At 40.9% G+C, this 13,966-nt stretch overlaps 1 protein-coding gene and 1 long non-coding RNA gene across 2 annotated transcripts in view; both read left to right on the forward strand.

Moving 5' to 3' along the window:
• Positions 1–13,966, forward strand: part of LOC306961987 — a 97,426-nt gene that overhangs the window by 82,345 nt on the left and 1,115 nt on the right. The gene's annotated exons all lie outside the window — the stretch shown is intronic.
• On the forward strand, positions 10,041–13,672 carry rcn1 (reticulocalbin 1, EF-hand calcium binding domain). The gene is made up of 6 exons (XM_079555303.1): positions 10,041–10,542; positions 11,294–11,487; positions 11,560–11,738; positions 12,326–12,386; positions 12,474–12,673; positions 12,884–13,672. Exons 1-6 carry the CDS (start codon positions 10,322–10,324, stop codon positions 12,989–12,991), a joined length of 963 nt encoding a protein of 320 aa, XP_079411429.1. The 5' UTR covers positions 10,041–10,321; the 3' UTR covers positions 12,992–13,672.

Genomic DNA, 13,966 nt, shown 5'->3' on the forward strand with positions numbered 1-13,966 from the left:
ATGAAATCTGTTCATTTCATGTGGAAGTTCATCTGCATTAATCATAATAGGGAGAAGATATTTCATAATATTTAGGGAGTTTAATGACAAGCATTAAGCATAATTATTTGATCCATAAATTATCCTAAAATAATCAAATGGAACCCCATTTAAAAAGTATTAAACCCCAAAACAAAGTTTAATGTGCAAATTGGATTCAACTAAACCACTGGAATATCAATATCTGTAACATAAATCAACCAAACAGGAAAAAGCATATTTAAGAGCTTAAATGACATTTTGTACAAGTTTGGACTTTGCACAAATGTAATTGAAATTTAGTTTATCTTGTATATAGCCATTTGTGTTGAGGAACCACTGGTGTTTCTGTTTAATGACAGCATCTGCCTGAGTCTTAGGTCATTAGAAGCCTACCCATAGTCACTGCAGATTGCAACTGCCTACAACGCGGCTTCCAGCTCAACCACATTTTCCATGTGGATGAATAGAGCGAAATGTCAAAGGTAGTGGATTGAGACCGTTTTAATCACTAAGGAAGGACAGTGCAGGCTGATGGAGGAATGTTTGGCATTCGCTGAACTGAACCAACATTTAGAATAATAGCACAGTTTTGACCCTGCAAACTGCAGAAAGAGTAATAAGGCATCACATTTTGCGTATCTTTGCTTATTGCCAGACCATGGATCATCTGAGACTTTGTTGATTTTATGTGGAAATATTTTCAGTAATGCATTTAAGTTAGGTGTTTCTGGTTTACACCTGATGTATACCCATGCAGTTTAGAATTCAGCCCACTTTAGTCGTGATTGTTTAACTTTTGTTTTTTCCTTTGGCATGCAGTAATTTTCATATTAGATTTGGAATGTGCCAGCTATCCGGACCCAACTTTCTCCATGTATCAAGGTGTGTGACCCCTGGTGTCTGGATTCTTCATTAGATCTCAGTGGTATTAAGTAAAACTGTAGCTATTGAGAACAGAACTTTGAAAAATTAGTCACTTTAGATTTACAGCATGTAAACTGTTTATTGCTCCTTATCCAAAACATTGCTGATATTACTTCAGACAACCTATATAAATATCCTGCCAATATTCTTTGTCTCGAAGACAAAGTACCTTCAAATTCCTGTTGTAGACTGGCATTTACTTGACAATTTCTGCCTTTAAGTGCAGTGTTTTTATCTACACCTAAGAAAGCTACGGACTGGGACAATTTAACAGTCAATTTAACTGACCGTGTGTTAGTGAAGCTGTCTGAGGCGCACTCTCTGCCAGAGCACCATGGCATGATGGATGTAGGCAGTCTGGGCTGGGTAAAACACACATACACATTTACCACACACACACACACACGCCCACACACACCGACAACGCTGCTACTCAATACACAGATACACGGAGATACAGAGCCATATTTTCCCAATATAAACACATATGGGCTCCTCCATAGCCAACCCCCTTCCATTAAGTCAACATCTTGTGCTGGCGGTTGGAACAGAGCAGGGCTGGAGTCAGGTCGTCCAAATCCGTCAGTAAGAGGAGGCACAGGCGTTTGTCATCCCCCTCTCTGGGCACAGTCCTGTTGGATAGAGGGAGTGGGGCGACAGAGGGTGGTGCAGCCATGGAGCATCTGGCTCGGCTCTAGCTCCAGCTGCAGGGAGATGCAGGGGGGACAGGAGCCATGCGACTGCCCAGGGGAGACGCCAGCACTGAGGCAGCCAAGAGTGTGCCACCACCACCAGGCCTGACGTCGTATTCTGCTGCTGCGGTGAGGTGCGGACCCTGCAGTTACAAGGAGAAGGGGCTGAGAAGTCAGAGGAAACCACTATTTTAATTTATATGTCGGTAGCACAAAAATAAGGTCCTCAGTTTCGTGCCACGAGGGGATGGGTCAGTGTCTGTATGCGTTTTATTTTTAATTTTTACTGGAAACGGGGTTGGGCCTAATGCCCCTTATACGTGTTTTCAGGGTAACCACCTGTCCCTCCTTGATGAATTGCAAAACAGGCCTTTGTCCTCAATTTAGACAATGTCACACTTTTTCAAAGTTAATTCTATTTTTTAAAAAGTTGTACTATATAACTTCCTGGGTTGGAGTGCTTTGTGACCTGTATCACACTCCCTATAACTGTTTTGGCCTGAAATTATTATTGCTTATTAAATGGTCCTCCACCAATCTTTATATTATAGGCCTAAGCTTTAATTTCTCAATCTGTCCCAGGTGTCCACCTCAAATAGTAATGAAAGTTGGACAAGCCATTTGATGCTGTGGGACATGTAGGGACAGACATGAGAAATTCAAACTTAGAATAAATAAAGATTTTGGACTATAATTACAAACACTATAGAAATAGGTCACAAAATGTGCTAATCCAGAAAGTTAGGTCACAGTATTATACATTTTATGCAAAATTAAGCAATTGCAATTAATTTACGCATCTATCATGATCTCACTGAAGTCTTCACAAACATTTTTAACACATCTCTGCAGCAGGCTATGGTCCCAACATGCCTCAAAGCAACCACCATCATTCCGGTGCCAAAGAAGTCACCACCCTCCTGCTTAAACGACCACTGCCCAGTAGCTCTCACTCCAACTCCTGTGAAGTGCTTCGAGCGGCTCGTCATGGACCACATCAAGTCTGTTCTCCCTCCCACCCTGGACCCATACCAGTTTGCTCACCGGTCCGATCCCCACAAGCTGAGAAGAGCCAGAGTCCAAGCCTCTGTTGTGTGCAACTTCTACAGAGGGACTATAGAGAGCATCCTGACCAGCTCCATCACTGTGTGGCACGGCGCCAGCACTGCTTCCTGCTGAAAGAGCCTACAGCTCATGTGAGAACAGCAGAGAAGATCTCCTTAATCTCCATTAAGGACATGTACTCCACCCGTCTCACCCGCAAAGTCGTCACAATCACCAGGGAACCTACACGCCCATCACACAGTCTCTTCAAGGTAATGCCTTCAGAAGGGAGACTGTGGAATCCACGGGCCAGGGCCAGTCGACTGAAGAACAGTTTCATACACCAGGCTATAAGGAAGCTGAACTCCCTCCCATGCCTGCCCTTACTGTGCTACTATTCCTTACTCCCCACCACCTGCTCCACAACAAGGACGTGAGAATGAACTATTTCGATTCATTGTGAACTGAATTGACAAATACAAATCTTTGACTTTTTTCATCTTTGAATAATTTCTTAAACGAAGGAAACATAAGATTAAGCAATGGAATGTTTGGGAATTCGACAAATTTGAGAAAATGATTGTGTAAAAGGGACAAAATAAATACTAAAAATTCCATCAAAACATGTAGCTGAATGTACTTTTGACCATGTTAATTTAATTCAATTACATTTAAAGCCTTCATTTTGGCACAACTCCTTTAAAGGAACAGGCCACCGTTTTTGCAGACTGAGATTTGTTCTTACCTGACCTTAGATGAGTTGATGCATAACTGTCTGGTCTATACGCGTGCGCTTAGTCACGCAAAAAGACCAGCGACCAAGCTCTTCCACGTTTCCCTATTTAAATACGGTTACGTGAGCGTTTACACGATCCAAGTATAGCTACACAAAATTGAACATGTGGAGTTTTTAAGTCGATAAAAGGGGGTACTATATTGTAAGGAGTAATAAAACCTAAGGAGCACTTCGACGTCCGCGCAGTAAAGTCGTATTTAAAGAGGGAAAACGTGGAAGAGATTGGTCGCTTCTAATTTCACCCCCTTTTGGCCCCATAGAGGAGAGGAGGAGAGGCTAAATGCTAACAATATGTTTGGTGCTTTTGTGTGACTGAGCGCACACATAAAGACCAGACTGCTACGCATCAACTCATCTAAGGTCAGGAAAGAACATATCTCAGTCTGCAAAAACGGTGGTCTATTCCTTTGACGACTCAAAAACTGGGAGACACTGGTGGATAATTTGTCATTGTCTATGTCAATTTAACTTTATTGAAAAAGTCGGACATTGCCTAAATACAGGTGGGACGGGAGGACAAAGGTTTAAATTACCAAAATGTTCACCCTAGTCCCATTATGTTCTTCCACATCGCACAATTTGGCACACTTTTACTACCCCAGACCTATAGGTTGCATTTTCATTCTTTTGTATTGGGGATAGGTGTAATAAGTTTTCACTTCAGCCTAAACCCTTTCGGTCATGTTGTACACAAAGAATTGGAAATGTTTGTATAACGTTTAAAGAATAAACTACTACTACTACTACTACTAATGCTTGTGATAAGTTTTGATTATATTTTCCATGGGAATGTTAATACGAAAAGCTAAAGTTGAAAAAGTGACATTAGGAAGATGGAAATGGATGGATGCTCTGACTTGCTCATGACCCATTGGTACAATATGGCTGCACGACAACGTTACAGATTTTTTCAGTTAAATCTTGAATATAGTTCTGTATTCTGTATGTTCTTTAAGCACTTCTGTTTTGTATAGTACTTTATTCATTATCATGGTAGATAGAGAGGATAGAGTAACATGGATCAGCCTGGCCCAAACCTTTGGCTTATGACTTTACCAAATTGAGACATCTCTGGCGTCACCTAGTTTATTTGACATGTCTAGAATTCTGTCCGATGAGAAAAATATTGAATCTTCTGACAGGATGTCGAAGGAAATTATCTGTGTCTCTTTCATTGACACACAATACACTCAATATTAAAGCAAACTTGAATGCCACGGAGAAAAAGGGTTGTCCAAATAATGCCCCACAGATGACAGGCCATGGTTGCTACAGCCTGCAGACACTGTGGAGCTCAACACTGATGTGTTGCCAGTGGCAGGCGTTTAGCACCAGACTGTCTCAGCCTCGGCGTAATATTGTCACTGATCTCTGGACGATGGACTACAACCCTAAAGCTGTAGCATTAACTGTTAGTGTTTCTGGCCTGTGAGGGTTTGGTCTCAGGGGACAGATATTTCCTTCCAAAGAATGAGATCAAATGAGATGTTTGGTCTCCTTTGATGGGCTACACGGGCTGTGCTTTCTGTGAACAGTGACCTTTATGAGGGCAGTCTGAAGCCCGAAGATCCCTTTTGCTCACTTTAGAATGGATTAATTAACCCAGTTTTCTCATGAGGCCTTCAGGACTTCATAATAGATAGATTAAAGTCCAGAAGGATGGAAAACTGTGAATACAATACAAATACAGACTAAGATTTTGTATGTTTTTGTTTGAAATAAAAATGTGACCAGGTAGGTGCCATATAATTAAAAATAGATACAGAGAATACTTATCTGCTTGTGCACAGAAAAGTCCTCCTTTTTTTTTTTTACCTCAAACCAAACGGATGAATGTGATTAATGTGCAAGGCAACAGAAGGCCATGGGGTACCAGCTCACACAGCATCCATCCCAACAGTGTCACGGTTCCCCAGAGAGGCGGCTGTGGGGTAATCCTCTTTTCATGGTCTTCATTACGACCTGTCAGGACATAAATTGACAGTAAATTGCCTTGTTTATTAACACGCCACTCGAGCAGCATCCTTAAACACCAGTGTGCCCCCCCCTCCTCCACGTCCCCCAGTCTTTAACAGTGACCAAGAGGATCAATTAAGACGCAAAGAGAAAATGAGCCCGTGCCTGAACAATTCTTCTTTTTACTCTCACACTGACATTCACACAGCCACGGGGCCCCCCCACATATCCACACCCCTTGCTTTAATGTGTCTCCTAAAACATTATGTCTTCTGTTGATGACCCCCTTTCAAGACCTATTCAGACAGACATACTTGCATTGCCGCACATTTGAAGCCCGGCCATGCTTCACAGAGCACCGCATCAACTTGACTCGGAGGCTTGGCTGCGGCCTTTGCCATATAACACAGTAATTACTAGATCAAATCTGTTCAAACTGGAGAAACGCTGTTCTGTGATCCCTCCTATACCAATCAGCACAGCGAGGTATGGCCGCCCAACTATAAATTGCCGACTTAATTAAAACCAGGACCTCTCTGTCATCTAATTACACGGAGAAAAGGTTATTGCTTCAATGCAATTTTCCAAATACGATTCCTTCACAGTTATTAAAGGCTGAGGCGTCGTTTATTGTTTCAGATTTTTCAATATGGAAATGGCCCCAGTGACAGACGTAATGACTCGGTGAAAGCGCTTCATTTCGATAGTGGCCCGGCACAGCCATTTGTGTAAGATAAGTGGACCGGGCAGCGGCGGGGAAATGTCACCAGAGGCGTCCCATGATTGCCTCCACTTTACAGTTGTCATTAAACCGAGCAAAGGTTTCTATTCTCCTATATGGCAGTGATGAGAAGTTTATTAATCTGTCCTCAATAGTACAGCTGTGGTAAATGACTGGGGGAAGACAGACAAAATAGAGCGTAGGAAGGTGAGGGGTTGTGTTCAGTATTGTTTTGATGAATTTTACCTTTTTATTCTCACAATTTGTTCATTTCTTTTTTTTTCTCTTTTTTTTTTTTACTGTTTTTCTTGTGGGGTTGCCAACGGAACCTTTAGAATCTGTTTTACAGGCTGCAGGGGTTTGGCCCTATTTGGCAACTTTTTTTCTGCTAATTTGTTGCAACATAGGGACATAAGTAATGTGGCCTTGTCGGAGTTCCTCTTAGAGTTTGGCCTATGTGTATCCTATAATTTAAAAAGTTGCTGTTAATAAAGCAGAGTGTTCCACATCTGAATATCCATAATGTCTGTATAGCGATGACTTTCAGGCACGGTAACCTTGAATGTCCATCCATCCATCCATTTTCTTCCACTTGTCCGTTTCCGGGTCGTGGGGGCAGCTGTTGGAGTTGCCCAAATCACATTGCACTAGCCCCTTATAGCTCCTTCTGCAGGTGGTGGGTCCACAGAAGGACGGCCTCATGGTTCTATCCGGGCCTGTTGGTCTCTCATAAGGGGCTTCTGAACCGCTCTTTGTCTGACCCGTCACCTAGGACCTGTTTGCCATGGGAGACCCTACCAGGGGCACAAGGCCCCCGACAAAAGAGCTCTCAGGATCATTCGGGCGCTCAAACCCCTCCACCACGTTAAGGTGGCGGTTCCAGGAGGGGAACCTTCAATATAAAGAATGCAAATAAATAATCAGTTCAGTTAGCTTTGTTATCCATTACCACATGTAAAGCGGATACACAGAATCACACACAATAGATAATGCTTTTAGTCATATAGTTTAAACTACAAATACAGTTTTGTCAACACACCTGGAGTCTGTCGGGTCTGATTTGTCGAAACAGACTTTAACTTAAACCTTACTCACTATTTTTGGTTGTTTTGTAAAACCTTTCACAGAAATTAGCCTTTTCTTTGCCACAAAAAAAAAATCTAATTTAGTAGCCAAGGGCATCAAGAGGCCACATCTGAATAGTATGGGAATAGTTTGTTGTAGATACTAATGCTGTGTGTCGCCCACCATAGGGTTTTCTTAATTACATTAACCAAATGCCCTCTGTAGTGGGTGTGTAATGTCATGGTTAACCGAACACCCCGTAGCTGCAGCCTCCTCCCATCTGAAATATTCATGTTGAAAGCCACTCTTTCCATCTCCAGCATGCTAACGCTGGATAATTCCCCAAACAGCAGCGGATCTAAATTTATATTATACAGTTTACATAGCCTACCACAAAACATTTTCCTTTTTATTACATTTGGTCACCAGTCCACATTGTTATATTTACATCAAAATGATATGTTTTGTAGCAAATCAGTCAGAACTGTAAGTAACTTGTGATTAGTCTATTTTACAGAGAAAAAGAAAAAAAAAACATGTATAAAACTACTTCATTTCTTCAACACGCTGATTCAATTTGACCTGGCAGGACTAATTTAAATACATTAACAATTCATTAATTAAATAAAGAGGCTAGTTAGCCCCAGGGCCTCTTTATAATCATAAACTGGGGTGTACTATTTATGCAAAGTAGCAAAGTGCCATGTGCTGGCTTATTATGCTAATGATGAATGGCAAAATACATGTTTCCCCTGCCCAGGACAGAGGATTAGGCATGGCAGTGTCAGCAAGTAGTTTCCAGGGTACAGAGTCTGTTCCTTCCTATTACAGCATGTTGGGATGAATCTTAGTAATGCGATTCTTTTAGTCCTCTTACAGCCATACATCCCTGCCGCACACAAATGAATTCACCAGTGTTGCTGAAAACATGTCACATGCAGTTTGTAAAACAGGCCACCTCCACACTCCAACAAACTCAAACTGCAGTCAAGAGTTCAACAGTAGGTTGTAGTTTGTTGTACAGTTGTTGTATAATGAGAAATTAAGCACCTTAACCGCAACATGCTCACACAATGGTAGATTAAATTTAGGCCTGTATCATAATTAAGGCAGCGCTTAACCTCTTAACCCCCGCCTTAACCAAGCGCATTTTCTCCAGTTACAGTTTATAGGCCAATGTAACGCCTCATTTGAAACAAAACTGATCTGAACGGATCTTTTTTCTCGCGTTGCTGCCGCCACTTTTTTTTACTTCTTTTTTCATTGCCTTTTTTTTGCGTTTTCCTCATATTTTTGCCACTTTTTTATGGCTTTTTGTTACTTTTTTGTTGCTCTTTTCTTTTTGCATTTTCGATGCTTTTTTGTCACTTTTCTGTTACTCTTTTGTTGCTCTTTTGTGGTGTAGCATTTTCATAGCTTTTTGGGTCACATTTTGTTGTGTTTTCACCACACGTTTTGTCACTTTTTCATCCCTCTTTTGTTGCATTTACATCTTTGTTTTCGTCTAATTTTTGTTGCTGTTTTTTCATGAAGTTATTAGATTTGGGTAAATGCAAACTGGAGAAAATGTGCTTGGTGGGGGTTAAGAGGTTAAATGTAATAGACTAACTGTAAATACTTATATATTACAACTAAATACTAAATTATTACTTTGTGTTGTTTCCATAATGCAGCAGCATACATTTTACATTTCCCTCACACAACTGACAGTCCAGCCAACACTTTCATTTGCACAACCAGATGAGAAAAAGGATTCACGTTTTTGAGGCGACTCCCCAAATGTTTCTTCAAAAATACCCATTTATATGGGGCTTATAAAGGCAGTGGTGGAAAGCAACAAAGTAAAAAGTACAAGTACATTTACCCCACTACAATTTTAAATTGGGTAAAAAAAAGAAAAAAAGCATTTTACTTTCAAAGTGATCTCTCTACGATATTTTAGTCCCACTTCCAAAACTTGGTTTAGTGGTTTACTCCTTGTTTAGACCTGGTTTAGATCCTGTTTTTGACCTGAGTTAGTGGTTTACTCCTTTAGACTGGGTTTGATTCAAATGATTTATAAAATCCTGCACATTAAACTCTTAAATACATACACATACTCAAACACTTTACAATGCATACTTTTAGACTTTTACTTAAATGCAAATTGTACTTTTACTTTTACTTTTGTACATTTTTGGTCCTGTATCTGCAGAGTATCAAAAAAAGAAAAGTGCAGTCATACTCTTTTCTATCATATAGCCTATTTAATTAACTTGATACATTCATTTGATAACTGGGATCAACCTGCACATTCATTAGGATCAGATACTTAACTTACACATGTGTTGTTTTCTACTGTTCATTTGAAGTTGCATCAGTACTAGACCTCTCCAGTGGTCAGATTTTGGTAGACTTTTAGTATGTTAATAAGCACACCTGATACTACAGAAAACCATTGAAAAACCTTTTGTAGCAATTTTTTGGGGGTTAGGTGTTTTTTTTTTCATATATGCAGCCGCCTATACTGACAGTCCATGATCAGTACAGACAGTTACCAGGAGCACTGACACATATAATCTCTACATTTAGGGTGGTGCATGGGAGAGTCACTGTAGCCAGATTTCACAGCCCCCTTTTCTGTAAATGCTTGTTTCTATTTTTACACGGAGGACCTCTCATTCATATGTGTTGCCGCTTGCAACGTGGCGCCTGCAAGCTTCTATTCTTATCGACATCCCGTTAACCAATAATGGGGATGCATGCAGGCGATAAGGCTGGGCCAGGACGGAAACGGAGGCCGTGATTGGCTGCGTAGAGCTTACGCACAGACGTCCGGAAATCCCGGCTTGGTTGCATCCCTTTACTAAAGAAATGGGATAGTAGGCTCCTGCACAAATTCTTTTAAGTGAGCGTACGAAGGGTTTTATGTGTATGGTCAGCACATGTGTAGATGTATCGTAGAGATTTTGTTTTTAGACGTCTGAGCTGCCGCTGCATTCGTGAAAGTTATTGTGTCGCATTCAAAGGGTGAAAGTGGCTATTAGCTTCTTCTAATAGCTCCCTGCGCATTGTAGTGTAGGCCTAATAAGAACAAGCTTTGACCTCAGCACATCCTGATACATGGACCTCTTCAGATGCGCGTTCGCGGTGCTTCTTTGCACCTTCGTGGTGAGTGGGAAGCCCATGGTACGAAAAGAAAGAGTCCTCTACGATCCAGAAGTTGCCAGGCAAGCCCACGAAGATAATAAAAGCTTCCAGTACGACCACGAGGCCTTTCTTGGCAAAGATGAAGCCAAAACATTTGACCAGCTCACACCAGAGGAGAGCAAAGACAGGCTTAGGTAAGATGCGCCGGGTCTGTCATTCATTTGGTGGTAACGGGGCAACACTTCCACCCCCAGGAGCGTGTAACGGTGCTTGCTAAAACATGAAACATTTAACACTGCATGAGCCAGCTGTGCATGCTAGCAAATGTAAGTGACTGTTTTTTTTTTGAAGAAGCTCTTTGTGCGCACTCCTAGGGGTTCATCATGATACATTGACGTTAAAACAATGCAGCTGATACACTTAAAATGCTGTTGTGTGTGAGGATTGCCCTCTCATAGGCACTTACACACTTTAATATTGGCCAGTGGTCTTTGTATTTGAGACATGGGTGACAAGTTGGCACATCTGACACTTGTTGGCAGTGCAGTGGGAGGATCCCTGTAACACCACAACGTGGCAGCCCAGCCCACGTCCAATTATACACTTTACATCAACCACATTTTTTTGAAACTAAATGGATGCCTCTCCTCTGCCCCAAGCATGTAAAGCGACTTGCTAGTTGCACTTAAGAGTTGAACAAATATATGCCTGCCGATTTTCTACACACCCTGTAACAACGGGACAAACTCTACACACTAGTTCATGTTTTAAGGTTGCAAAAAAGAAAATGACTATTTCTAAAACGCAAAATAAAACTTAAGGGACCGCTGCTTTGGCACAAAAATGTTGAAGATGGCGTATCTTGTATCTCACTATTGCAATGAGCAAGTTGGTATCTTATGTTTGTTGGTTGACCTCTATTATCCTGTCCTTTTATCATTTCAGTAAAATTGTCGACCGGATTGACACTGATGCAAATGGCTTCATAACTACGACTGAATTGAAGGCTTGGATAAAGCGGGCCCAAAAACGCTACGTGTATGAAAATGTGGCCAAGGTGTGGACAGACTACGACCTGAACAAAGACAATCAAATTTCATGGGATGAATATAAACAAGCAACATATGGATACTACCTTGGTATGTTTGTTTTAGATTGAATGCATATGCACAATGTCCTCAAATAAAGCACCATTCTGGTTTGTCCCTTAGCCAACCCAGAAGAGTTCCAGGATGCATCAGATCAGTTCAACTTTAAGAAGATGCTGCCCCGCGATGAGCGAAGGTTTCAAGCTGTTGATCTTGACAATAACCATGTAACAGACAAAGAGGAGTTCACAGCTTTTCTTCACCCAGAAGAGTTTGACCACATGAAGGATATTGTAGTTCTGGTAAGTCCTTTGACCACCTCGATATGATGGAAAAAAGTGATATTGTAATAAAACAACAAATTTTTTAGGAAAGTATAATATATGATTCAATCTTACTTTATATATTTTGCTTATGGAACCGTTGCGTGGCAAATTTTCACAGCAGAACTCCGTGCCTCTGTGTTCATAAAACTTGTACTACCCATTTGACACAGTTAATTATTAATTGCTCATTTTCATTGCATTAGTGTCACACAATGTTATGGACCAGTGGACAGAGCCCTCTATAATGATATTGGGCATTTGAAATAAATACAAAATCTAAATTTATGGTTTAAGGTTTTAATGATATGTTAAAGTTGAAATGGATAAGTATAGAAGGCAGTGAAGTTTTAGACGTAATCGTTTTCTAATAAAAGAAACTGATGGCCGTCTCATTGACAAACAGTGCCATAATTAGGTGCAGAGTGGCAGCCCAGCTGTAAAATGACCCGAATACCATTTGCTCACATCAGTCAGTGTGACATGTTTTTGTGTATTGTTAGCACTGTATTGCAGATCTGTATTGTTGACCCTCTAATGACATCATTAACTTGTTTTGAACGCAGGAAACCCTGGAGGATATTGACAGAAATGGTGATGGGCATGTGGATGAAGATGAGTACATTGGTGAGTTCAAAAAGGCTCTCAAATCAGATTTAAAGAGTTGAGTGGTTATCATTTGTCCACATTAACCTTAACATTTCTTCGCTTCAGCGGATATGTTTGCTCATGAGGACGGCGGCCCTGAGCCAGACTGGATCAAAACAGAGCGGGAGCAGTTTTCGGACTTCAGAGACCTGAACAAAGACGGAAAAATGGACTTGGATGAAATCCGCCACTGGATCATGCCTCAGGACTACGACCACGCTCAGGCTGAAGCCCGGCACCTGCTCAATGAGTCTGACCAGGACAAGGTAGGAAGAAAGTCTGTCTAGCTGTCCTGGTGTAGAGTGATGGAAGTGAGGCTGTTAATCTGTGCCATTGGCTCAAGATCAGTGGTGCTTCCTCATGGTCTCCTGTGGTATAGCACTAACCAGGCCCTAACTTGTCAAGCTAAACTTCTCACAGTGGTATGGCCGCAAATAATACTTTTGCTTTTTCCTTTTGCCTTTCATACTTTTTAGGACCAGATGCTGACCAGGGAGGAAATCCTTGAAAATTGGAACATGTTTGTGGGAAGCCAAGCAACCAACTATGGGGAGGACCTCACCCGGAACCATGATGAGTTATGAGAGCAAACTGCTGTATTATTATTGTGAAGAACTTATTTTACCACCATCACCCTTCCTCTTGTGGGACAGTTACTTTGTGACACAGATTGAGAGGGGGTTATGGTCTCCTACCACTAAACAAAGGCTGCCATTATGGATCACATTTCTGACATTCAGGAGCTAAACTGGTCCAAGTGGACAAGATTACCGTCAGTGGTGCCTTTTTAGAAACGTCTTTGGCTTTGCTGCCTCTGATATCCTTCTAGATGGTTTTGTGGGGAATTATGGGTGTTTTTATCTTTTAATGTGAAACTACAGCTCAAACTGTTACTGTTTTTATTTATTTATAAAAATGCCTTGTGTTTTGTTTTGTTTCCTTGCTTGTTTTTCTTGCCAGAATTTTCATTATTGTTGTTATTAGGTGCTGTGAGATGTACAAAACATCATGGCATGTAATTTGTATGTATTTTGTAGAGTTGCCTGTGAACCATAATTTTCTATTGTATTTAACTATTTGTACAAGGATCTGCCTCTGTGTTGCATGGTTAGTCACTGTTTGTAACATTTCATATTTGCTAGAATATGAAACTTGTGATTAATATATTTTGTATGTGGCAGATTAAACAATGCTTTGGTAAGTTTTTTTATTTGAAATATAAATGTATTTTCTACATTTTGATATTCTGGCCATCACTCTTGATAGGAGCTCAAAAGTATTTATCTGATAAATATATAGTTTTCCCTTTACACCTTGTTTTTGCAGTTGTCTTATTCCAGCTTTTTCCATTGTGGATGAGATCAATAGCTTTTAATTGTGATGAATACAAAATAAAAGTGTAGGAAACAACTTGAGCCAACCGTTAGTGAAGACTTATAAGGGCTGTCTGTATTCATGTCATCAGGATAACACAAATGTTTTTTCACACTCTTTGTGACTAATTGCGCTTCACACACTTGTCCTGAGTGAACAGAGGAGATAAAGCTGGGCTGACTTCT

Source organism: Gobius niger (genome assembly GCF_951799975.1).
Source record: "Gobius niger genome assembly, chromosome: 4".
NCBI lineage: Eukaryota > Metazoa > Chordata > Actinopteri > Gobiiformes > Gobiidae > Gobius > Gobius niger.

What these genes read in the sequence shown, in the direction of transcription:
- rcn1 (XM_079555303.1), top strand. Translation starts at nt 10,322, where the DNA reads ATGGACCTCTTCAGATGCGCGTTCGCGGTGCTTCTTTGCACCTTCGTG. An exon ending in AACATATGGATACTACCTTG is followed by an intron (nt 11,488 to 11,559) that starts GTATGTTTGTTT and finishes TTTGTCCCTTAG; the next exon opens with CCAACCCAGAAGAGTTCCAG. An exon ending in GGATGAAGATGAGTACATTG is followed by an intron (nt 12,387 to 12,473) that starts GTGAGTTCAAAA and finishes TCTTCGCTTCAG; the next exon opens with CGGATATGTTTGCTCATGAG.